The 25,513-nt window shown below is 47.0% G+C and overlaps 1 protein-coding gene across 5 annotated transcripts in view; it reads right to left on the reverse strand.

The window, feature by feature from the left end:
* AGPAT4 (1-acylglycerol-3-phosphate O-acyltransferase 4) overlaps window positions 1-25,513 on the reverse strand; it is a 126,376-nt gene that overhangs the window by 68,429 nt on the left and 32,434 nt on the right. For 4 of the 5 annotated variants that reach the window (XM_043457309.1, XM_043457308.1, XM_043457310.1 and 1 more), the window contains one exon: window positions 8,426-8,689. The exons of the other annotated variant lie outside the window; for it this stretch is intronic. In XM_043457309.1, the coding sequence (XP_043313244.1) occupies window positions 8,426-8,689 (264 nt within the window). The remainder of the gene's footprint in view (window positions 1-8,425; window positions 8,690-25,513) is intronic. 5 annotated transcript variants of the gene reach the window in all.

Below are 25,513 nucleotides of genomic sequence, written 5' to 3' on the forward strand. Positions count from 1 at the left end.
ATAAACGAAGGCAGTCCTGTCATCCATCAGGCTGGGAAGAGAAACAGATCAAGCCAGCTGCCAAAGGAGCAGCACGTGTTATTTCTCCCAAGGTCACCGTGGAAAATGCCACAGCGACCCCCTCTTTGATGGATCACCTTTTGTCAAAGACACTCCAGTCTTGCCCTGTACTCTCATGTAAGACAGGGCGGGGGGGAGGGGGGCACATAATTGTGGCCCCCACCTCATGACACACACAGCAGTGTGTCTAAGCCCTGCTTCTCCTGGCCCTACTCAGAAATAGAAACCTCAGGGGGGCCGATGCCCCTTCCCTTACACAACCCCCATAATCCCGCCCCAGGATCCCTGACTATGCTCCTACCCCGCCCCCAGGACCCACGGCTGTGCGTGGATATGTGTGATGCTATGCACACCCACTGGGTCAAAGGGGCGGACCACTTCCCCAGGGCCTGCTCCCGGGGATCCATGTGCCTCTGAGAAATCTCCTACCAAAAGGATCAGTAACAACTCCCGCCTAGAGGAAATCCAGGAACAGATCTTGGGGGGCTCCTGGGCGTGTTTGCTCATCTGGAGCGCCCTCCTCCCTGTCTTATCCTCTCCACCTCTTCCCTTCCCCACCCTCATTCAGGGCTCCCGGCCCTGGTCCCTCTGCCCCATAACAGCTGCTGTCTCCCGGCTACACCAGGACCAACTAATCTCAAAGCAAGGACACTAATACGTGCCCAAGAATCTGGAACTCAAACCAAGACATTTAAGAAAAACAATTCTTATCCTGATCCAGGAGGGGCTGTGGAAGGAGACAGGTTCTTAAATTCCAGTGAGAGACAAAAGAAAGGAAAACAGCCAAGTTCACACTATGGGTGATGGCCTTGAATTAAAACAAACCTGGCCGGGTACTTCCCTAGCGGTCCCGTGGTTAAGACTCCATGCTCACAATGCAGGGGGCACAGGTTCGATCCCTGGTTTGGGGAGCTAATCCCATCTGCCGAACGGTGTCGCCTAAAAGCAATAAACTTTTTTAAAAAACAAGGAAAAAAATTAAGGCTTCCTTGGTGGCTCGGTGGTAAAGAATCTGCCTGCCAATGCAGGAGACACGGGTCCGATCCCTGGTCCAGGAAGACCCCACATGCTGCAGAGCGACTAAGCCCACGCGCCACAGTTACTGATCCGGGGCTCAAAAGCCTGTGAGTTGCAACTAAGAGCTTGTGCTCCACAACAAGAAAAGCCACCTCGATAAGAGGCCCTCCACCACAACTAGATAGCAGCCCCCACTCAGCGCGACAGAGAAGAGCCCACGCAGCGATGAAGACCCAGAAGAGCCAAAAATAAATAAATTAAATTACTTTTAACAAGAAAAAATAAAGCACAACAGACCAGCTCCAGGGACCAGCCTGGCACCCAGGAGAATCAGACTGATCATATGGCCAAAGTTGTTGGGGCAGGGAGGGGGGAGCTGCCCCAAGAACCCGAGGTTCATGACCCCGTAAGAGGGATGTCACCCTAAAAGTAGAACAGGGGAGCATCTTCAGTGAAGCCTGGTTCCCCCCTACCCAGGGCTCCAGGGAGGGCACCTGTCCATCTGAGATACTGAGCCCCGCCCTCGGGTCACAGCTGGGAAGGGACTTCTGCATCCTGGGGTCCATATTGTCAACAGCAGGAAGACTGACGTCTGTTTCAAGGAAGGAACTGTGAACGGTGTTATAGCTGGAAAAATAGAGCTTGCTTCTCTCATGCTCAACCACTGTCTACTGCCAATCAAGCAGCCAATAACCTTCAAGGAGAGTGAGTGGGAACGCAGAAGGGGGTGCTAAGAAGAGAAGTAACTATCTTCCCAAGTGCAAAAAGAAAAAAAAAAACACAACCAACTCTTTATTAGAAAACTACTGGAATTTGGTCAATTCTACTCCTTCCCCTTAATTCAAATGTACTTCATTCTTTGAAGGTACCCAACCAAGTAAACGGCCATAACGAGAAGAAAGAAGATAGCCTTACTTGCCCCCCAAGCCTCCCCTCTGCAATTCTCCTTCCCTCTGCAGACACAAATTTCAGTTTTCATCCTAAACTGATGTACGTTAAACAGCTCACGACCTCATGCAAAGAGCTGACTCATTGGAAAAGACCCTGATGCTGGGAGGGATTGGGGGCAGGAGGAGAAGGGGACGACAGAGGATGAGATGGCTGGGTGGCATCACCGACTCGATGGACATGAGTTTGAGTAAACTCTGGGAGTCGGTGATGGACAGGAAGGCCTGGCGTGCTGCGATTCATGGGGTCGCAAAGTGTCGGACACGACTGAGCGACTGAACTGAACTGAACTGAACTGAAACAGCTCACGAAGCACTTTAGTACATAGCATCTCATTCGTTTCTTCGAGCAGCCACTGTGATCCATCTTGCTGCTCTATGCTGAATTCAGAGGGTTTCTGGGGCTTGCCCAAGGTGACAGTCTATAAGCAGGAGGGCAGGATGTTCTTGTCTCATCTCCGCACTCCAGATCCTGACCCCTCCTCAGCGTCACCAGCCACTGGCCATCTGAGGCACCTAGCAGATCTGTGCATCGGATGGCCATGGAATCCAGGAGCATCACGCTCCAGAAAAAGTAAGAGCCAGGCTCAAGGCACGGAGGTGGGGAGCTACAGCACGGAATTTGGAAGCCAGGCACCAGGGATGGTGTGTGCTTGGGGAGTGGTGTCTTGATGGCAGCTCTGTGTCTCCAGCGCTTCATGGAACATTGAGGTCAGCTGTCATCCTCCACTCTCCCTGCCCCTCCCCCTTTTAAAACCTCTGCCATTCATAGGTTCTCCTAACTCTTCTCTGCTTTTTTTAACTCACAGAGTCAGGGAGGGTAAGGAAAGCGAGCCAGCTGGTCTTGACCACCTTTCCCTAGAGACTAAAGCGCACCTCCTGTACAAGGGAAAGTAATATACAATTCTGCGTGGCAGCCCACTTCTTGTAACTTCCTTCTCCTCATCTTGCAGAGGTCGGCTCCATACCCCATCCCCAACCCCCACCATTCAGCATGCTAAGCCCATTTATCTCAGCCTCTCAGGGTTAGGGGCCTACAAAGCGAGGCAAGAAGGAACTGAAACAGCCCTCCCAAAGCAGCCATCCAAATCAAACAAACTTTCTAGCTGTTTTTCCTGAGGACAGCCCCGGCCACTAGACTAAGATTCTCTGCCTGGGTGTCATGCTGGAAACCGACTCTACTTGTCATTTACATCAGGGGCCTTCCACCTGCCAGGGCTGCTGACTACTTTGGACTCACGGACTGCACCACCAAGCTCTTGACAAACATTAAAAAAAAATAAAGAAGCATAGAGACACAGCTGCCTTAGTAAAAAGTGAGCAGGTAACGGCGGGATCTCGCGGGTCTAGGAAACAATTTATCTGCTGTTTTTCTTTAAAAAGTCAGCTGCAGAAATGATGAATGAGGCTGGTTTTCTAAGCTTTAGAGTGATTCGCTAAACCGCTTGAAGAGTTTTTGTCTTAACCTGGAGAGGAGGACAGTGACAGCAAGCAGAGAGGGCCTGATCACCTCTATACTGAGCTGTTCAATAGCCCAAGAACTACAGCCTCTAATGAGGCTTCCCAAACAGGCTGTCTCTTACACATCTTTGGTTGTTGCTACAAAACACTCCAAGGATCTATCAGCTACAGAGGACAAGTTCAGAGAGAGAGAACAGCTCTGTATCGAAGACATGCTGGGATGTCAGGAATGGAGATGCTGGAGAAGATGGGGGTGGGGGGTGGGGGGGATTCCTCACCATAGTGAGTGCCCACAGCCAAACCCAGGAGGCATCACCCTCCCCGCCTTCCACCACATTCTCCTTTCCCAAAAGCTAGACCTGCTCCTCCAGAGAGATGCCCCCTTCCCTTTTCAGGTGACTTCTGCATCTGCTCGGTCCAAACCCGTCGAAGCTCTCCTCTGGGACAGCAGACACACAGCACGGGGGAGACATCCTGGGACGGGAGGGACCTGGCGATGTCCTTCTGACCCTGTTGTGAAATTAGACTGCTGGCCATTCACGACACCCTGGGTGGGGAAACACCAGTGGTCTTGGATGGTTACATGTCATTCGGAATCATGCTAAATAATTATTTGTCATGTTGAGAAATTCACCTTGCTTTCTGAATGTGTTCCCCATCTTAATCTCCACCAGAGCTCTCACGTGTTGCATCTAAGACCCGCCCAGTGCAGCCAAATACATAAATTAAATAAATAATAAATATTTTATAAAGAATATTGACTTGGCATGTCTCCACTACCTCCCAAAAGCAAAACAGAGACTCTTGGAAACTCTCATTCCAAAGCTTATCTCTTATTTCTCAACTCCAAATGAAAATGTAATGCTTAAGCATCCAAGAGAGATTTCAACAGAGGTCACAACAATGCAAGTACCCATGATTCCCAATTGCAAACTGACACATTTTTGAATCTCTGTAGGTGTGTGCAAATCATATAAATGCAGGCTTCAATGAAAATTGCAACTAACATTGTTTGTTAAACAACTTTTGTTAAATAGACACTTTAGTGGAAAAAGACATTTTAAATTATAAAGTAAATCTGAGGCAATTATCTCCTCCTCTTGATTATGCAAACTCTTCTCTTCAGTTACAAGTCAGTTTCTGACCTCTCCTGCTGCCTCTGTCCTGCCCTGAAAGGTTGTTCCCTTTTCTGTACCATGGTAGGTGCTTCAATACTATAAACAGTATCAGAGTAAAATGCATGACTAGCAAATTTGCATGAATCCATCGAATGGGTGGCTACAACCCAATGGGCCATAGACATGAAGATTAAACATACATTTTTTGCAACTGCAACTTTATGATCTTATGAGCATGCTCAAGACATTTATGTAAAACACTCCAACCAAAGACACAGTAGGTCTAGCACACACGCCACATTAGAAATAGTATCAGACAGATCTGCCAGTTCTGAGTCAGTGCAACATTACAAATGAGGATGTAGCTATTATTCTTTTTCTCATAAGATCCTATCTTAAAGTTTCAAAAATAGCTCATTAGATCAGTAGTAATCCATCTGGATAACTGTATGCAGCCTGTATTATTTTGATTCAAATTAAAATCTGATTGCTTCATTGAAACTGGTCCAAAATGATATCTGTAATTTTGAAATTCTTGGCATATCGAACGTAGCTGAGATTTTTTTAATTGCTTCATTTGAAAGAGTTCATTTAAAAAAATATATTCACATTCATATATGTAATTGGTAATGATACACACAGAATTCTGTGCTATTGAGAGCAGGTATCGATTTCTGGCCAATCAACACCAAACTCATCTCTAGACATCCCAGTACTTGGATTTACTTTGTACCATTTTCATTTTTGAAACTCAGGCCAATTGAATTAGTCATGTTTAAAATAGTCTAGTATAATCACACACGTGCACGCACACACACACACAGAGACATGAATGTAAATAAAACAGGAGAAATCCGAATAAGGTTGGTGAACTGTGTCAATGTCAGTTTTCTTATTGGCATGTTACACTGTAGACGTGCAAGACGTCACCATTGGGGGAAACTGAAGGGTGCATGGGATCATATGTGCACCAATTATCTCAAAAAGTTAAAGAGAAGAACCAAGAAAGACCAACAATATATTATACCAGCATTTAGTTTTAAAAAGTATGTGTTCAGTTCAGTTCAGTCGCTCAGTCGTGTCCGACTCTTTGTAACCCCATGAACCACAGCACAATAGGCCTCCCTGTCCATCACCAACTCCCGGAGTCCACCCAAACCCATGTCCATTGAGTTGGTGATACCATCCAACCATCTCATCCTCTGTCATCCCCTTCTCCTCCTGCCTTCAATCTTTCCCAGCATCAGGGTCTTTTCCAATGAGTCAGCTCTTCACATCAGGTGGCCAAAGTATTGGAGTTTCACCTTCAACATCAGTTCTTCCAATGAACACCCAGGACTGATCTCCTTTAGGATGGACTGGCTGGATCTCTTTGCAGTCCAAGGGACTGTCAGTATCAATTCTTCAGCACTCAGCTTTCTTTATACTCCGACTCTCACATCCATATGTGACCACTGGAAAAACCATAGCCTTGACTAGATGGACCTTCGTTGGCAAAGTAATGTCTCTGCTTTTTAATATGCTGTCTTGGTTGGTCATAACTTTCCTTCCAAGGAGTAAGCATCTTTTAATTTCATGGCTGCAGTCACCATCTGCAGTGATTTTGAAGCCCCCCAAAATAGCCATCCACTGTTTCCCCATCTATTTGCCATGAAATGATGGGACTGGATGCCATGATCTTAGTTTTCTGAATGTTGACCTTTAAGCCAACCTTCTCACTCTCCTCTTTCACTTTCATCAAGAGGCTCTTTAGTTCTTCTTCCCTTTCTGCCATAAGGGTGGTGTCATCTGCATATCTGAGGTGATTGATATTTCTCCCAGCAATCTTGATTCCAGCTTGTGCTTTATCCAACCCAGCATTTCTCATGATGTACTCTGCATATAAGTTAAATAAGCAGGGTGACAATATACAGCCTTGACGTCCTCCTTTCCCTATTTGGAACCAGTCTGTTGTTCCATGTCCAGTTCTAGCTGTTGCTTCCTGACCTGCATACCGGTTTCTCAAGAGGCAGGTCAGGTGGTCTGGTATTCCCATCTCTTGAAGAATTTTCCACAGTTTATTGTGATCCACACAGTCAAAGGCTTTGGCATAGTCAATAAAGAAGAAATAGATGTTTTTCTGGAATTCTCTTGCTTTTTTGATGATCCAGCGGATGTTGGCAATTTGATCTCTGGTTCCTCTGCCTTTTCTGAAACCAGCTTGAACATCTGGAAGTTCACAGTTCATGTTTCGCTGAAGCCTGGCTTGGAGAATTTTGAGCATTACTTTACTAGCGTGTGAGATGAGTGCAATTGTGCGGTAGGTTGAGCATTCTTTGGCATTGCCTTTCTTAGGGATTGAAATGAACACTGACCTTTTCCAGTCCTGTGACCACTGCTGAGTTTTCCCAAATTTGCTGGCATATTGAGTGCAGCACTTTCACAGCATCATCTTTCAGGATTTGAAATAGTTCAACTGGAATTCCATCACCTCCACTAGCTTTGTTCATAGTGATGCTTCCTAAGGCCCACTTGACTTCACATTCCAGGATGTCTGGCTCTAGGTGAGTGATCACACCATCGTGATTATCTGGGTCGTGAAGATCTTTTTTGTACAGTTCTTCTGTGTATGCTTGCCACCTCTTCTTAATATCTTCATTTTCTGTTAGGTCCCTACCATTTCTGTCCTTTATTGAGCCCATCTTTGCATGAAATGTTCCCTTGGTATCTCTAATTTTCTTGAAGACATGTCTAGTCTTTCCCTTTCTATTGCTTTCCTCTATTTCTTTGCACTGATCACTGAGGAAGGCTTTCTTATCTCTTTTTGCTATTCTTTGGAACTCTGCATTCAAATGGGAATATCTTTCCTCTTCTCCTTTGCTTTTCGCTTCTCTTCTTTCCACAGCTATTTGTAAGGCCTCCTCAGACAGCCACTTTGCTTTTTTGCATTTCTTTTTCTTGGGGATGGTCTTGATCCCTGTCTCCTGTACAATGTCACAAACCTCCATCCATAGTCCTTCAGGCACTCTGTCTATCAGATCTAGTTCCTTAAATCTATTTCTCACTTCCACTGTATAATCGTAAGGGATTTGATTTAGGTCATACCTGAATAGTCTAGTGGTTTTCTCTACTTTCTTCAATTTAAGTCTGAATTTGGCAACAAGGAGTTCATGATCTGAGCTACGTGTATGTCTTATGTATCTATACATATACAGACTCACCTGCTTACATGTACGAACATAAGAACCATACATACATATGTCTTTCCTTATAGAAATAGCATATGTATACACATACATATGCTATTTCTGTAAGGATAACTAAGAAATCACTAACACTAATTCATTGGAATAGACCCTGATGCTGGGAAAGATTGAGGGCAGGAGGAGAAGGGGGTGACAGAGAATGAGATGGTTGGACAGTATCATCGACTCAATGGGCATGAACTTGAGCAAACTCCAGGACATGGTGATGGACAGGGAGGTCTGGCGTGCAGTAGTCGATGGGGTCACAAAGAGTCGGATACGACTGAGCAACCGAAGAACAAACACTGATTGTTTCCGAGGAGGAAACCTAAAGAAACAGAGACAGAATGTCTATTTGCTTTTCAGAGGATAGCCCTCCATGTCTGTTGAATTTTGGCGTTTGGCAGTGCTGTTGGCATCACTCATTTAAAAAGTAGCTTGAGAATGAGGACAAAAATAGACATTTTGCATTTTGTCAAAGATGCAAACAGAAACAAACAAACAACATATCTAAGCATACACTGCAAGCCTATTAACCTGCACAGAAAGTCTTAACAGTAACAGCCGCACACACAGAGGACAGAGGGAAGGCGCTTACGGCTGGAGACGCAATAGGACAGCCGGCAGTTGATCTTCCGGAAGAGCTGCTTGTTAACCGGCCAGAGAAGGAGCGTGAAGAGCTGAATGGTGTTGATGATGAGCCCCGAGGCAATGAAGACGTAGCAGAAGATGAGGTGGCAGAGGAAGTGAGACTTCAGCAAGGCGACCAGGTCCATGCTGGGGACGTGCTCCTCGCCCGGACAGCGAGCACCCACCGCAGAACACGGCCAGCGGGGCGGGGGGCCAGGACTCGGGAAAGCGCCTGAAACACACACCGATGCCAAACGTCAGAAAAAAATGTTACTGTGCTCTTAGAGGCAGGGGGAAAAACACTCTCAGAAGACAAATATACTCTCAAGATTACACTGTACAGGCGTGGATTTCTTTTTTATTTTGCAAACATTTATACAGTGCTTCCTTTACCTCGGGCACAGTTCAACCCTTTAAAAGAACATTGTTGTTGTTGTTGTTGAGTCCCTAAGTCGTGTCCGACTCTTTGCGATTCCATGGACTGCGGCCCACCAGGCTTCCCTTTCCTTCACCATCTCCCAGAGCTTGCTCAAATTCATGTCTATTGAGTTCGTGATGCTATCTAACCATCTCATCCTCTGTTATCCCCTTCTCCTCCTGCCTTCGATCTTTCCCAGCATCAGTCTTCAAAAGACTAGTTCCTCTGATCATCCGAACACCTGTTAGTGAAAGTGAAAGTGAAGTACTCAGTCGTATCCGACTCTTTTTTGCAACCCCGTGGACTGTAGCCCACCAGGCTCCTCCGTCCATGGGATTCTCCAGGCAAGAATACTGGAGTGGGCTGCCATTTCCGGCAGGTACTATTGTTACAGAGAAGGAAATGAGGTCCAGAGAGGTTAAGCAGCAGCGCCCATCACTAAGGAGAGCCTGAGGACCAGAGTCTGCACCTCCAGGACCTCCTGCCCGCCTGCATACTGCCCCCAGAGACTCCCCTTCCCTCCACTCCTCATCTCCAGATCTCAGCCCAAACATCACTTCTCCTGGTGAGACCTCCCTGCACGCACGCCTGCCCTGGGGAGAGTGGGGTGGTGCTGGGGATGGGGGTGGAGCGGGTGGCACCCCCTGCAGTTACGGTGTTACTAGTTCAACTGCTGGCTTTCTGCCCTGGAGTGTCCCTTCTCCGGGGCACACAACGATCCTGAAGATCGCCACCGTCTCTCTGGCCCTTGGAGCCGTCACTGGCACAGAACCGGAGCTTAATTTTAAAAATACATAGAGAGACGTCTCTGATGGCCCATGGGGCTTCCCTGATGGCTCAGTTGGTAAAGAATCCGCCTGCAATGCAGGAGACCCCAGTTTGACTCCTGGGTCGGGAAGATCCCCTGGAGAAGGGATGGGCTACCCACTCCAGTATTCTTGGGCTTCCCTGATGGCTCAGCTGGTAAAGAATCCATCTGCAATGCGGGAGACCTGGGTTCGATCCCTGGGTGGAAGATCCCCTGGAGAAGGGAAAGGCTACCCACTCCAGTATTCTGGCCTGGAGAATTCCATGGACTGTATAGTCTATGGGGTCGCAAAGAGTTGGACACGACTGAGTGACTTTCACTTTCACTGGTGGTCCATTGGTTAAGACTCTGAGCTTCCACTGCAGGGGGAGCAGGTTAGATCCCTGATCAGAGAACTAAGATCCCTTACGCCGAACAGCCAAAAAAAGGAAAAAAGAAAAATAATTTCTTGAATTGAGTAAAAATGAAATACAACATATCAAATTAAAAATTACAAAATATACATATGTATATCTGTGGAATGACTTAATGAAGGTTAAACAGAGATCAACTTTGAGATGTCGGTAAACACAAATAACCACCTATGAAGGCAAGAGAACCACCCTACCGCACTCCTGATGTGCACGCACACACATACACACATGCACGCCTAAGAGTTCTAAAATTGAACAGAAACTCAAAACATGCACAACAGCCAGACTCACTTTCCTGTCATCAGTCTTCAACCCCTGAAGAGAAAAATGAAATAACTGTTCAAGTAAAGTTATGACCCACCTAGACAGCATATTAAAAATCAGAGACATTACTTTACCAACAAAGGTCCATCTAGTCAAGGCTATGGTTTTTCCAGTGGTCATGTATAGATGTGAGAGTTGGACTATAAAGAAAGCTGAGTGCAGAAGAATTGATGCTTTTGAAATGTGGTGTTGGAGAAGACTCTTGAGAGTCCCTTGGACTGCAAGGAGATCCAACCAGTCCATCCTAAAGGAGATCAGTTGTGGGTGTTCATTGGAAGGACTGATACTGAAGCTGAAACTCCAATACTTTGGCCACCTCATGCGAAAAGATGACTCATTTGAAAAGACCCTGATGCTGAGAAAGATTGAGGGCAGAAGGAGAAGGGGACAACAGAGGATGAGATGGTTGGATGGCATCACCGACTCAATGGACTTGAGTTTGGATAGACTCCGGGAGTTGGTGATGGACAGGGAGGCCTGTTATGCTCCAGTCCATGGGGTCGAAAAGAGTCGGACACGGCTGAGCGACTGAACTGAACTGAACTGAAGCAAATAAAGCCTTTGAGGAACAGTTTAAAGAGAGGAGGTTGAAATATTCTGACAGAGAAAAAATAAGCTAAGGACAGCTGAGAACATCACGCACAGCAAACTCGCTCCTCCTGGAACAAGAACATGACTGCAAGCCTCCCCAAGAAGCGCCGAGATTACAGACTGAACTTTCTAACAGTGAGAGTTGGGAGAGCCTAGACTTCATTACGATCTTTACTAATAATACTCCTCCCCCAAAATCTGTTTGACAGTATCACATATATGATCTCATTTTAAGCCTCAGATGAATCCCATGAATAGTATTATCATCCATTTTTTGGAGTAAGAAACTGAGATGCCCCATAGCTTGGGCAATTTGCCTGAAGTTGCCACAGTCAGGAGCTGATCTTCAGATTCAGGTGAACCTCCGAGCTCTTTTGCTTCCAGTGCTCTGGGCAGTTTTGATCCTGGGGGAGTGAGGCAGGGGCTTCTCTTAGGCTCAGAACTCCCTTCTGCAAAGCAGCCCAGAAGTGACCCCCAGGGCAAAATCAGCACCTCCTTCAGTGAAATTCACAGTCCCAAACTATGCAAAGTCAGGGAATGGGGCTCACTTCCGAGCCTCCTAGGCTGTTTTTGTATTTTTTTTTAATTTTTGGCTGCACTTTGTCTTCACTGCTTTGCCCTGGCTTTCTCTAATTGCAGGGCGCGGAGGCTGCTCTCTAGTTGCAGTCCACCGGCTTCTCACTGCGCTGGCTTCTCGTGGCAGAGCATGGGCTCTGGGGCGCAGGCTCACTAACTGTGGTTCATGGGCTTGTGCAGCCCCAAGACATGTGGGATCCTCTCGGGGACTGACCCACATCCCCGGCATTGGCAGGCAATTCTAAACCACTGGACCACCAAGGAAGTCCCTCTGTGCTGGTTTTGAGGACAGTCTTGGGCAGAAGGACAGTTACAAGGTGCTTTGCTATAAATCATTACCCTTGCTTGGACGATTTGGAAGGCAAGCTCTGATTCCTGTGTGTTTCTGAGAGGAGGGAAATCGAAAGCCCCGTTGGCCTGATTTCCCTGAAGTCAGCTCAACTCATGTCCGTGTGCCCAGAAGCCCAGCTCTCTGGCACAAAGCCAGGATCCCGCAAGGGCTGGAAAAGCCTACCTTTGACCTTTTTCAGACAACACAGCCCCGAGACACCTCCAAGCTGTCAAACTCTTCACCTGGTTACAACACACCCAGTGACTCTCAAAGGAACAGACATTAAGCTGCCAGTTGCCCCTCAACGCACTTGACTTTCAGGAGCTTGTGAACAAGAGTGATGGATGTTGGTTACCATTTGGCAGCAGGTACCGTTCGAGGTTGAATATCCTCCTGCTTTATTCATTGCCCTTGGATTAGCCTCTAAAAGCTCCCAGACAGCCTGGGCCAGAAGAAGTCTGATTCTGGGACCTAGTGTTTGGAGAGTATTTGACAAATCCTTGGTTTTGTTGATTTAACGCTTAGAAATGGAAGTCAACTGACACTGGAAATGTGAGGGATTAAACGCTGCCTTCCTCAGTTTCCAGGCAGAGTAGGGCATTACGAAGAAAAAGTAAGGTTGTTTTTCTTTATAAAAGTCAAAGGGCCAACATGCCCTTTAGTAAAATCCTTGCTAGCCCTGCAGGAACCAGGGGGTCTAACGCAATGTCAGTGATGTTTGGGAATTGTGAACAAGCTATGAGGGGGTCACAGACAGACACAGACCTTGGATGCTGTGGTTCTGCCCCGATTCCCTTCCTAGACTGGTGTGGGCTTGGAGTCTGAAGCTCTGTTATGCCTCTTACTGGTCATGTATCCTCAGGTGAATTAACTTTTCTGAATCTCAGCTTTTCTCACTACAAAAAAACGATAGTAAATTGCACCCAAAATTCCAAGGAGGCTATTGATTTTTGTAAACTTCAGTTGATTCTCAGATTTATACTCAGGAGCAAAACCCACAAAAGTATTGAAGGAATTTTATGATGAAGAGTAAGGTAAGTCATGCTATGAGAACTTTCCTGGTGGGCCAGTGGTTAAGACTCCACCTGGAGACAGGTGGACACAGGTCCGACCCCTGGTCTGGGAAGATGCCACATGCCACAGAGCAACGGAGCTGGCACAATCACTGAGCCCAGGTGCCCTAGTGCCTGTGCTCCACAACAAGAGAAGCCACAACGTGAAACCCACACACCGCAACAAGAGGGTAAACCCGCGCTCTCCACGACTAGAACGAGCCTGTGCAGCAACAAAGACCCAGCACGGCCAAAAGTAAAAAGTAAATACAGAAATAAGATTATTACTATTAAAAAAAGAAGTGCTGTGAGTTTGTAAAACAATTTAATTGACTTTAGCCCTCAGTTCAGTTCAGTCGCTCAATCGTGTCCGACTCTTTGTGACCCCATGACTCGCAGCACGCCAGGCCTCCCTGTCCATCACCAACTCCCGGAGTTTACCCAAACCTATGCCCATCGAGTCGGTGATGCCATCCAGCCATCTCATCCTCTGTCGTCCCCTCCTCTTCCTGCCCCCAATCCCTCCCAGCATCAGGGTCTTTTCCAATGAGTCAACTCTTCGCATGAGGTGGCCAAAGTACTGGAGTTTCAGCTTCAGTATCAGTCCTTCCAATGAACACCCAGGACTGATCTCCTTTAGGATGGACTGGTTGGATCTCCTTGCAGTCCAAGGGACTCTCAAGAGTCTTCTCCAACACACAGTTCAAAAGCATCAATTCTTTGGCGCTCAGCTTTCTTCACCGTCCAACTCTCACATCCATACATGACCACTGGAAAAAACATAGCCTTTAGGACTCATTAATAAAGGGATTCCCTGGTGGCTCAGACAGTAAAGCGTCTACCTGCAATGTGGGAGACCCGGGTTTGATCCCTGGGTTGGGAAGATCCCCTGGAGAAGGAAATGTCAACCCACTCCAGTACTCTTGCCTAGAAAATTCCATCGATGGAAGAGCCTGGTGGGCTACAGTCAATGGGGCTGCAAAGATTCAGACATGACTAAGCAACTTCACTTTCATTAATAAAAGAGAGACAAGGCTAAATTACTTGGGCAGGGGGCGGGGAGTGTCTAGTGGGTGAATATGTGTTGTAGGTCTTAAACTTTTTCCAGTTTGAAGTTGGAGGGAGGGGGACCCTCCTATCCTTCTTCACTAAAGGCGCACTTTCTCTCTACTGTAATTTGCCAATTTAGTGGCATGCTGAGGATGGTAAAGAATCTGCCCACAATGCAGGAGACCCGGGTACCATCCCTGGGTCAGGAAGATCCCTTGGAGAAAGGAATGGCAACCCACTCCAGAATTTTTGCCTGGAAAATTTCATGGACAGAGGAGCCTGGTGGACTACATTCCTGGGGTTGCAGAGAGTCACAGACACGACAGAGCAACAGTTGAGAATGGATGGTATAAAGATCTGACCGGTGATGAAAACAGGTAAAGAGAAAGCATTTTAAAGCTCTTCACCATTTCCCCTGATTTTCAGTGAAAGGGTTATGGGTGGTTTCTCTTTTCTTCCTGGTGTTTGTTGTTCTTTTCTAGCATGAGATCCTCCCCCTTCCGGGGCACAGAGCCCGATGGATTCATTTCCCAGCATCCCTGCTGATGATTAGATGCAGCCAGAGAACAGAGCTCCCAGGGTGATGGAGTTGGTACCTGCCGGCAAGAGGAAGGACTACAGGGTGGGCTCACCCATCAGGTGAGTGGAAAGGTGGAAATCCAACCCATCAACCAGAGAAGTTCTGGAACGTGCAGGCAATCTGAGACCACCTGGACTCCAAGCACTGTTATGGTGAGGTTGCTAGAGGGGAAGGATCTTTGCAGGAACATTTGAATCAGGCAGCTCTGGCCAAAAACCCGGGCTCAGCCACCTTCTAGCTCCATCTGCTACTGAACTTCTACAGCCCCCGGCTTCCTCCTCTGTGAAATCCGAACAATATCTCCAACACGACGTTGCCGTAAAGCTCAAGTATAAGAAAGCCTGGGAGCCCGGGAGCTGTTAACCACTGAAGCCCACACACCTTACAGCCTGTGCTCCTCAACAAGAGAAGACATTGCAGTGAGAAGCCTGAGCACCGCAACGAAGAGAAGGCCCACTCGCCGCAACTAGAGAAAGCCTGTACAAAGCAACGAAGACCCAGTGCAGGCAAAAATGCATTAAAGAAATAAATAATTTTTAAAAAAAGGAAGCAAGGAGGGAGCAGCTAAGATGTACTGTTTTGGCATCCTTGGGAAAGCCAAAGATATAAATCAGCTTTCCTTCTCACTCCATGTCTACAGCCTGATGTTTCCTTTCATTTACCATGAAGGATGTTAGAACATTTCCTCCCCCGTTCGTTTTCACTGTAACCTGTCCTTTACTGCTAGTGACTCTGAAATGGGGAGTGAGTGATCCATTCACTTAACTAGGCACAGTCTTGGCACAGTGTGGGGATGACGAAGTGGATTTCAGAATAAGGAGAAGTGCCAGCCAGCAGGATGCTTTCATTAGCCTTGTGTTTCCCACGCAGATTTCCACCCTGAAACTGTACAGTGCAGAGAAGCAGGTATGCAAACACGGCAGAGCTTTGCTTCCTGGGACTCCTGCAGGGCGAGGCGGGGGAATACAGACAGCATCATGTGCTGCCTGCCCGCCATCCGTGGAAGAATCTGTGAAAGCAGCTCAAAACCTCACCACCAGAGAACTCAAGCTGCATCCTTCTCTAAAGATGCACACCCAGCTTCAGTGTAAAACATCCAGTTTGACAATGAATAGGAGGACCTGAGTTAAAATCCAGTTAAGATTTAAGTCTCTGCCCTGGTCAATATTCTGCAACTATTAAATAAGCATGAACTTCAGACACACTCAGGGAGAGACTAAACTGGAAGTAGGATGAACTCTCTCACTAGCTTGTTTTTAAAGATGTTGTTTGGCTTTTTTGTACCCCTACATGACAAAACTAAACCAGGTCAGGGTTTCTGAAGAAGCCAAAGCTTCCTTCCAAAGAAATCACTCCAAGTAGAATCGCTGTGATGCTCGTGATCAATTTAGTGTCTTCACTGAAATCTTAACCCCTTATTTAGGCTCTTTTGATCCCAAACACCAGAACTCTGTTCACAAAACAGAAAAGAAACCGAAGAAATGCTAATTTAAACAATACTAGTTTTTATATTCCAAACTAAAATGAGTAATACACCATTTTAAATGCGACGAGGTAAATCAGGACCCAGTCTCGGTGTGAGAACAACCACTGCAGCTTTCAGAAAGCGATGCGACATACACAGAATGATCTCAGCATCTTCACCGACCTTTGATGTCGTAAACCAACCTGTGACAACCTCTCTCAAGGATAAAATTAGCTCTCAGAAAATTCTCTCTGCACCAAGATATTCAACCAGTATTATTTAGAAGGACCCAAAATTAGAAACCACTTACATTTCTGACAGGAGGAAACAATCGAGTGAATTATGGGAAACCCACACAATCAAATAGACAACGTTGCAGCATAATAGGTTTGTAGTAAGACGGAGAAGAGGGCGGCAGAGGATGAGATGGCCGGAGGGCATCACCGAAGCAATGGACATGAACTTGGGCAAACTTCAGGAGATGGGGAGAGACAAGGAGGTCTGGAGTGCTGCATCCATGGGGTCGCAAAGAACCGGGCTCGACTGGGAGACTGGACAACAACATGGATACATTTTTGTTATGATATTAAGAGATAAAGGTCACCAAGTTATACAAAGACAGAATAGTCACAACTCTAAAAAATCACTGTGTGTGTGTTAGTCACTCATTTGTGTCCGACGCTTTGTGACCCCATGGAACACAGCCCGCCAGGCTCCTCTGTCCGTGGGATTCTCCAGGCAAGAATACTGGAGTGGGTAGCCATTCCCTTCTTCAGAGGATCTTCCCAACTCAGGGATCGAACCCGCGTCTCCTGCGTTGCAGGCAGATTCTTGACCGCCTGAGTCACCAGGGAGGGTACCTAAAAACACCAGCTGTTATCTCTGTGGGTGTGTTCCTGAGCCAGGACTTGGGGTCTGGAAGGCAGAAAATATCCAGGGACAGGGTGCCCTGCAGGAAAGGGGTACAGGTTCTGACCCAGGCGAGGTGAGGGGTAGGGTGTTCCCGTCATCCTGTTTTCAGATCTCGAGTCCTACTTTAGGTTAAATACATTTAGCAAAAATCTCCAAGAGGGCAGCAATTGACTTGTGGCAGCCTGAGGCAGCCACTCGGCACTTCCTCCTGAGAAACAAGGATAAATTTAGTTTTTGGATTCCTGGGAGTTACACTGGCCCACGGCCCAAAACAAAACCGAAGAGAAAGTGCTCTGCCCTGAATCCAACTGCCTCGGGGACCATCTCTAACTAAAATATGCCTCAATTTAAAAATGATCACTGTCTAATGGGCTGGCAGAAGCCTCTATAAAATTAGCTTATTTAAAATTTGATGGATCAGTCCTTTGTCTAATATTCCCGTACTCTCCATGAAGTCCATTAAAACAAATCAAACTCCGGAGAAGTCATAAATCATACTCAACTTTTTCATTACATCCGATAATAAATAACCCTCAGTCTCTTTCCAGAATCTAATTTTAGGATAATAAAAACATAAGTCTGCAGAAAAACTGAAGTTTCTAAGTTTAATAGTTGTTTCTGAGCAGCTTATAAGAGAAAAACAAATGCTAAAGAGTTTTAACTGTAATCCAAGGAAACCAGGGCTCAGCTAAACCCAGATGGATAACCTAGGTAACTTTTTCTGTCATGAGAAAAAGCAAAGATAAAAGGAATTAAATGAAGCATTCTCTAAGGCCTTTTGTAGCTCTGGCATCTACAAGATTGAAATATCCGGAGTGAAATTTCAGGCCTCCTGAACGGTAACCAGGGCAGCAGAGTAAGTCTACTGAATGTTTTACACACCCATTATCTCAATAGCTGTCACCAAAACCCACTCTGGAAGACATTGTTATCTCCATTTTACAGATAAGGAAGCTGAGGTCTAGTGAGACTAGTGAAAGACAGTGTTAATCGCTCAGTCGTGTCCTACTCTTTGTGACCCCATGGGCTATAGCCCACCAGGCACCTCTGTCCATGGAATTCTCCAGGCAAGAATACTGGAGTGGGTAGCTATTCCCTTCTCTAGGGGGTCTTCTCGACCCAGGGATTGAACCCTGGTCCCCTACTTTGTAAGCAGATTCCTTACCATCTGAGCCACCCTTAGTAAGGCTAGGTAATGTGCAAGAGTCAAATAGGGAGTAAATGTCTGAAACCCCAGCTCAGGCTAGGCTGCTTTTAACACAGGAAGTCCGAGGCAGCTGCACTCCACATGCACTTGGCCTTATTTCATGAACCTGGTTCCTTGTTTCAAGTCCTGGTCCCCTGTCGCTGGGCTGATCGGGAGTCTCTGAGTCACTGCCACACCAGTCGGTCCTGCAGAGTCCCCAGCCGCGCCTTCCCTCCAGGTGGAATGCCTGCCGGCTCCAAACCTCATCTGGCTCTCCCGCTGTTCCCGGGAGCCAAGAGCTCTGACATCGCGGCGCTGGGGCAGCCAAGCGGGCTGGTGCCTAACTGCATCTCCAACAACCGAGAGCGTGTGAACCACTTCATAAGACGTTCAGTCTAAAACACATTTCTAGATGATGTTCAATCCCTGGAAGTTGAGTGCATGAACTATTTTATAAGATACTCAGTCTAAAACACATTTCTAAATTATGTTCAATCCCTGGAAGTTTCCAAAAAAATTGTATGAAGTCCTGATACAACTCTCATATCACGAAACCCAAAACTGAAATGAGAGAGGAAAAGTAATCTTCCAAGTGGGGAAATAGCCACATTTCTGCTTTGAGTCTATGCCAATCAATCATGAAAGCTTTTCAAAAATGGAGGCTGAACGGAGACCCTTGTGATCTTCACACCCGTCTTGCTGCCACATGGCGTGGCTATCCGCTCAGTCACACACCTGTGAAGGCGGAAAATGTATGGAGGCCGAAGAAGAGAAAGGCCGGGGAGATGGCCAGCGACCAGCTCTGGGCCCACGGGAGCGGGTGTGAGGTACGTGCATCACCAGTTGGCACCAGACACAGAAAAGAGAGCTTTGTTCAGTTTAGAAACCACCTCCTTCTGAGTCCTCCCGTCACCACGGCAACGTGGTCAGGACAGCGGTCTCACCACACTGCCCACCTCTTTCCCTCCCACTCTGGCCGTGACAGAGCCGCGGGGCCAAGGCACCCAGCCCAAAGGGGACCCTTGGCAGGCAGCCGCCAGCGTCGACTCCATCCACCCACTCTGAGACCTTGGGAAACAAACTTGGCACATCTGAGCCTCAGTTTCTGCATCTGTTTAATGGAGGAAATAATCCCACCTCCAGGATCGAGGAGATGCAGCAGCCAGCTCAGGCCGCCGGAGGGTGCTTCTGGGCGCCTGTGTCCTCTCTGCAACCAGGGTACCGGTCACATGCACCCTCCTTCAGCCGCTTCCCGCCCCCCAGCCCCAAACCAGCTACCATCTTTTCTTACTAAACTTTCTGCTTGTGGCTCTCACAAGTCATTCCTTTTGCTGGTTTTCATGAGATTTTCCACATCTGAACTTCTCTTTCAGACACCCACACCATCCGGAATGACTCTGAACCAAAAGTGGACGTGTAGGACCCCACCGAAGTCCATTCACAAGTTTTAATGAAGTTACTGTCTCTCTGTTCCTGAACGAAAGAAGGTACTTTCAGAGCCATCGGTTCTGAGGCTCTCTTCCTGATGATGGATGCGTGCTAACTTGCTCCAGTCACGTCCTTCTCTTTGCGACCCTCTGGTCTGTAGCCCACCAGGCTCCTCTGTCCATGGGATTCCCAGGAAAGAATACCAGGGTGGGTTGCCATGCCCTGCTCCCGGGGATCTACCCACCCGGAGATCGCACCCGCGTCTCTCCTGTCGCCTGCATTGGCAGGCGGGTTCTGCAGCCCCACCCTACCTGGGAAGCCCACAATGATGGGTAACACCTGTCAGTTCCCATAGATTGAATTAAAGAAATGAGTTGAGGAAAACAGTATGGAGGCGCCTCAGAAAACTAAAGGTAGGGTTTCTATCTGATCCAGCAATCCCACTCCTGGGCACGTACCCAGAGAAAACTACAATTTGAAAAGATAAGTGCAGCCCTATGTTCACAGCAATACTCTTCACAAAAGCAGCTACCTAATGTCTGTCAACAGATGATGGCTAGAGATGTGTACACAAATACAATGGGAACACAAGACCGGGAGCTGACTGTGGCTCAGATCATGAACTCCTTATAGCCAACTTCAGACTTACATTGGAGAAGGTAGGGAAAACCACTAGAACATTCAGGTATGACCTAAATCAAATCCCTTATGACTACACAGTGGAAGTGACAAATAGATTCAAGGGATTAGATCTGATAGACAGAGTGCCTGAGGAACTGTGGTCAGAGGCTCGTAACATTGTTCAGGAGGTGGTGATCAAAACCACCCCGAGGAAAAAGGAAGGCAAAATGGTTGTCTGAGGAAGCCTTACAAATAGCTGAAAAAAGAACAGAAGCAAAAGGCAAAGGATAAAAGGATAGATATATCCATCTGAATGCAGAGTTTCAAAGAATAGCAAGGAGAGATAAGAAAGCCTTCCTCAGTGATCAATGCAAAGAAACAGTGGAAAACAACAGAATGGGAAAGACTAGAGATCTCTTCAAAAAAATTGAAGATACCAAGGGTATATTTCATGCAAAGATGGGCTCAAGAAAGGACAGAAATGGTATGGACCAAACAGAAGCAGAAGATATCAAGAAGAGGTGGCAAGAATACACAGAAGAACTGTACATAAAGATCCTAATTATCCAGATAACCACAATGGTGTGATCACTTACCTAGAGCCAGACATCCTGAAGTGTGAAGTCAAGTGGCCCTTAGGAAGCATCACTATGAACAAAGCTAGTGGAGGTGATGGAATTCCAGTTGAGCTATTTCAAATCCTAAACAATGATGCTGTGAAAGTGCTGCACTCAATATACCAGCAAATTTGGAAAATTCAGCAGTGGCCACAGGACTGGAAAAGGTCAGTTTTCATTCCAATCCCAAAGAAAGGCAATGCCAAAGAACATTCAAACTACTGCACAATTGCACTCATCTCACACGCTAGCAAAGTAATGCTCAAAATTCTCCAAGCCAGCCTTCAACAGTATGTGAACCAAGAACTTCCAGATGTTCAAGCTGAATTTAGAAAAGGGAGAGGAACCAGAGATTAAATTGCCAACATCCACTGGCTCATCGAAAAAGCAAGAGAGTTCCAGAAAAAAAACATCTACTTCTGCTTTATTGACTGCACCAAAGCCTTTGACTGTGTGGATCATTCTTAAAGAGATGGGAATACAGACCACCTTACCTGCTTCCTGAGAAATCCGTATGCAGGTCAAGAAGCAACAATTAGAACCGGACATGGAACAATGGACTGGTTCCAAATTGGGAAAGGAGTATGTCAAGGCTGTATATTGTCACCCTGCTTATTTAACTTATACGCAGAGTACATCATCCAAAATGCTGGGCTGGATAAAGCACAGCTGGAATCATGATTGCTGGGAGAAATGTCAATAACCTCAGATATGCAGATGACACCACCCTTATGGCAGAAAGTGAAAGAGGAGAGTGAAAAAGCTGGCTTAAAACTCAATATTCAAAAAACTAAGATCATGGCATCCGGTCCCATCACTTCATGGCAAACAGATGGGGAAACAATGGAAACAGTGACAGACTTTATTTTCTTGGGCTCTAAAATCACTGCAGATGGTGACTGCAGCCATGAGATCAAAAGATGCTTGCTCCATGGAAGAAAAGCTATGACAAACCTAGACAGCATACTGAAAAGCAGAGACATTACTTTGCCTACAAAGGGCCATACAGTCAAAGCTATGGTTTTTCTAGCAGTCATGTATGGATGTGAGAGTTGGACCATAAAAAAAGCTGAGGACCAAAGAAATGATGCTTCTGAACTGTGGTGTTGGAGAAGACTCTTGAGAGTCCCTTGGACTGCAAGGAGATTCAACCAGTGCATCCTAAAGGAGATCAGTCCTGGGTGTTCATTGGAAGGACTGATGCTGGAGCTCAAATATTTGGCCACCTGATGTGAAGAACTGACTCATTAGACAAGACCCTGATGCTAGGAAAGATTGAAGGCAGGAGGAAAAGGGGATGACAGAGAATGAGATGGTTGGATGGCTTCACCGACTCAATGGACGTGAGTTGGTGCAAGCCTCGGGAGTTGGTGGACAGGGAGGCCTGGCGTGCTGCATGCCGTCCATGAGGTCGCAAAGAGTCAGACACGACTGAGTAACTGAACTGAACTGATATAGTGGAATGCTACTCAGCCATAAAAAGGAATGAAATAATGCCATTTGTGACAACATGGTTGTACTTGGAGATTATCACACCAAGTGAAGTCAGAAAGGGAAAGACAAATACCAGATGCCATCACTTGTATGTGGAATATAAAATGTGACACAAATGAACTTACCTGGGAAGCAGAAACAGACTCACATAGAGAACAGATCTGTGGCTGCCAAGGGGGCCAGGAGGAGAGAGGGGCCAGGGAAGGGATAGACTGGGAGTTGGGGGTTAGCAGATGCAAACTGTCTTGTATGGGGTGGATAAACAACAAGGTCCTCCTGTATAGCACAGGCAACCAGATTCAATATCCTGTGATAAACCAAAATGGAAAAGAACACAAAGAAGAATGTGTGTATCTGTATAACTGAATCACTTCACTCTGCAGTAGAAACTAACGCAGCATTGTGAATCAACTATACTGCCATAAAATAAACTGAAAAGAAATGAGTTGAACATACAGTAAAGATGAACCTTTTTCTAACCTCGTGGAGGAGAAATAAAAACTGGCATTGACAAGACCCAGACCCTCATCACTTTGGTGCCCTGTGAATAAACCAGTTATTTCCCTGACCTCAGAGAGCCCTACAATAAAGAGCTGAGGACACAGCTCTGGCCAGACCAGATGGGCTGTGTAAAGGATAACTGGATACAAGCTGTGTCTGCCTCGCCAAGGGAGCAGACTGGGGTGCGCAGACTTCTGAGCAGTGTGAACCTGGAGCTGGTTACTACTGCAGACAGACACGTGCTTGGGTCCCCAGCACATCATAGCACCTGCATTTCTTTTTTTTCATAAAAGCTGCTCTTCAATATTTCAGAATAAACTGAAAAGCAATAAAAATAAAAGCCTTTGAAATTAAAGACTTGTGAGACTTCCCTGGTGGTCCACTGGCTAAGACTTCAGGCTCCCAATGCTGGGGGCCCAGGTTTGATTCCTGGTCTAGGAACTAGATCCCACATGCCAGAACTTAAAGATGCCTCATGCCACAACTAAGGCCCAGCGCAGCCAAATAAATTAATCAGTAAAAATATTTTTAAAAATAAAAATTAAATTAAATAAAGGCTTACAGCAAATTCAAAGCTTTGTTGGAAACTTCCTTACACTTATAATTTTCATGTTCAATACCCATTGCAGGAAGGGCTACAACTTTAAACTTCCCAGTACTGAGGTGCTCTAACCTTTAAGCCCGCCCCCATATGGACACAACCACACGTGGTCTGTAGATGGCCAGGTCAGGACACCGTGGGGATGCCACGAAACAGAGGCAACCAAACACAGCCTCTGGCATCGTGTTCCAGGAAAGATGAGAAGATGGCCCAAATCTCTCCACTCCTTCTGGCCTAGCCCACCTGGTCTGTCTGGGTCACCAGCTCCATCACGCACAGGTTGAAACACTGCCCATGGGCACACGAGCAGGGCTTGTTACCAGCAGAGGTCCCCAGCCTCAGACACATGGCCAAACTGCCAGCTCTAGGGAAACCCCAAGCACCAGAGATTGGCCATCTCAGAAAGCCAAGCAGATGTGACGTGACAGTAGCCAAAGCTTGAAGACCAGGTCACAAGACCACGTGGGCATGGGACGCTATGGTGCAGTCGCTAAGTCGTGTCCGACTCGTGGGACCCCATGGACTGTAACCCATCAGGCTCCTCTGTCCATGGGATTCTCCAGGCAAGAATACTGGAGTGGGTTGCCATTTCCTTCTCCAGGGGAATCTTCCTGACCCAGGGATCAAACCCACGTCTCCTGCATTGCAGGTGGACTCTTGACTGCTGAACCACCACCAGGAAAGCCCATGGGAAGCGATGCATAGCCGCTAAAGGTGTAAATGCAAGTCAAGGGGAATTAAATGTCCGGGAAGGTACTCTGCACTGGGACGTGACAACTGGACCAGGGAACCCAGAAATGACGACTCTTCTAGTGGTCGAAGCAATAAATGCAGAAGAGGAGGCAGCAGGATTGAGTCAGGGGCTGAGTCTGACACTTGAGCATCTATCTTTGTGTCTGTATCACCTCGGTGACTTGGCCTCTAGAAATCTCAGCTCCCTCCTCTGTTAACGGGAGAATCTGGCAGATGCACTGAGCCCACACGGGTGGTGGGAGACTTCAAAGACATAAGGACGTGCAAGGGCTCTCCTGGGGGTGCTTAGGTGCCTGCAGCACTCTCGATTTTATGGCTCAGAAAGTGGGAAATGGGGCCACTGGGCCAGACGCCCTGCACTGGAATGCTTCTGATTTATGGAAGTCCACACGGGTCCTTCGGAGAAGGCAATGACACCCCACTCCAGTACTCTTGCCTGGAAAATCCCATGGACGGAGGAGCCTGGTAGGCTGCAGTCCATGGGGTCGCGAAGAGTCGGACACGACTGAGCGACTTCACTTTCACTTTTCACTTTCATGCATTGGAGAAGGAAATGGCAACCCACTCCAGTGTTCTTGCCTGGAGAATCCCAGGGACGGGGGAGCCTGGTGGGCTGCTGTCTCTGGGGTCGCACAGAGTCAGACACGACTGAAGCGACTCAGCAGCAGCAGCAGCATCACGGGTCCTTACCCATTTATGGGTCCTTACCAGGGAGTAGGGTGGGGAGGAAGCACTCTGCTGGCTCTGTTGTGATCAGCAGAGCTCTTTGCAGGTGGGGCCTCAGAAGAGCTAACTTGAGGGAGGGATGACCACAAAAAGAAAGAAAAAGAAAGGAATCCTGGCCTTCTTTTTCTTCTGCATCACAGACACTAGCAAACGGGCTCTTTCTCTCTGCGGGTCCCTCTCCATGGCCCTCACTGCTCGTTAAGCACACTTGACCCTCAAGTGCTTGGAGACGGTGCTGTTGCCCACCCTCATGCTCTGGTAAGGAGGGTGGGGCAGTGGGTGATTGATGATAAGGCTGGATTTTTAAATCTTTCATTTCTCTGATTTTCATAAAGGGATGTCAATGAGCCCAGGCAATTCCTCTGACTTGATTCATGCATAATGGACCCGAAGTGAGACTTGCTAGAAAACAAAGGCACTTAGACGCTTTCCTGACATGAATCATTTATTGAAGTCAGAACTGCTGGCTGTGAGCGCCCAAAATAAGTTGACTTACAGTATCCTTGTTTCTCGATAGATCTGAAATATGACCACAAAATACTGAAGTACTCAGCGGTGAACGATGCTTTCAGGGTCATTATGGACTGGCTATTCCTCGAAAAGTTTCAT

This window comes from Cervus canadensis, chromosome 33 (genome assembly GCF_019320065.1).
Source record: "Cervus canadensis isolate Bull #8, Minnesota chromosome 33, ASM1932006v1, whole genome shotgun sequence".
Classification (NCBI taxonomy): domain Eukaryota; kingdom Metazoa; phylum Chordata; class Mammalia; order Artiodactyla; family Cervidae; genus Cervus; species Cervus canadensis.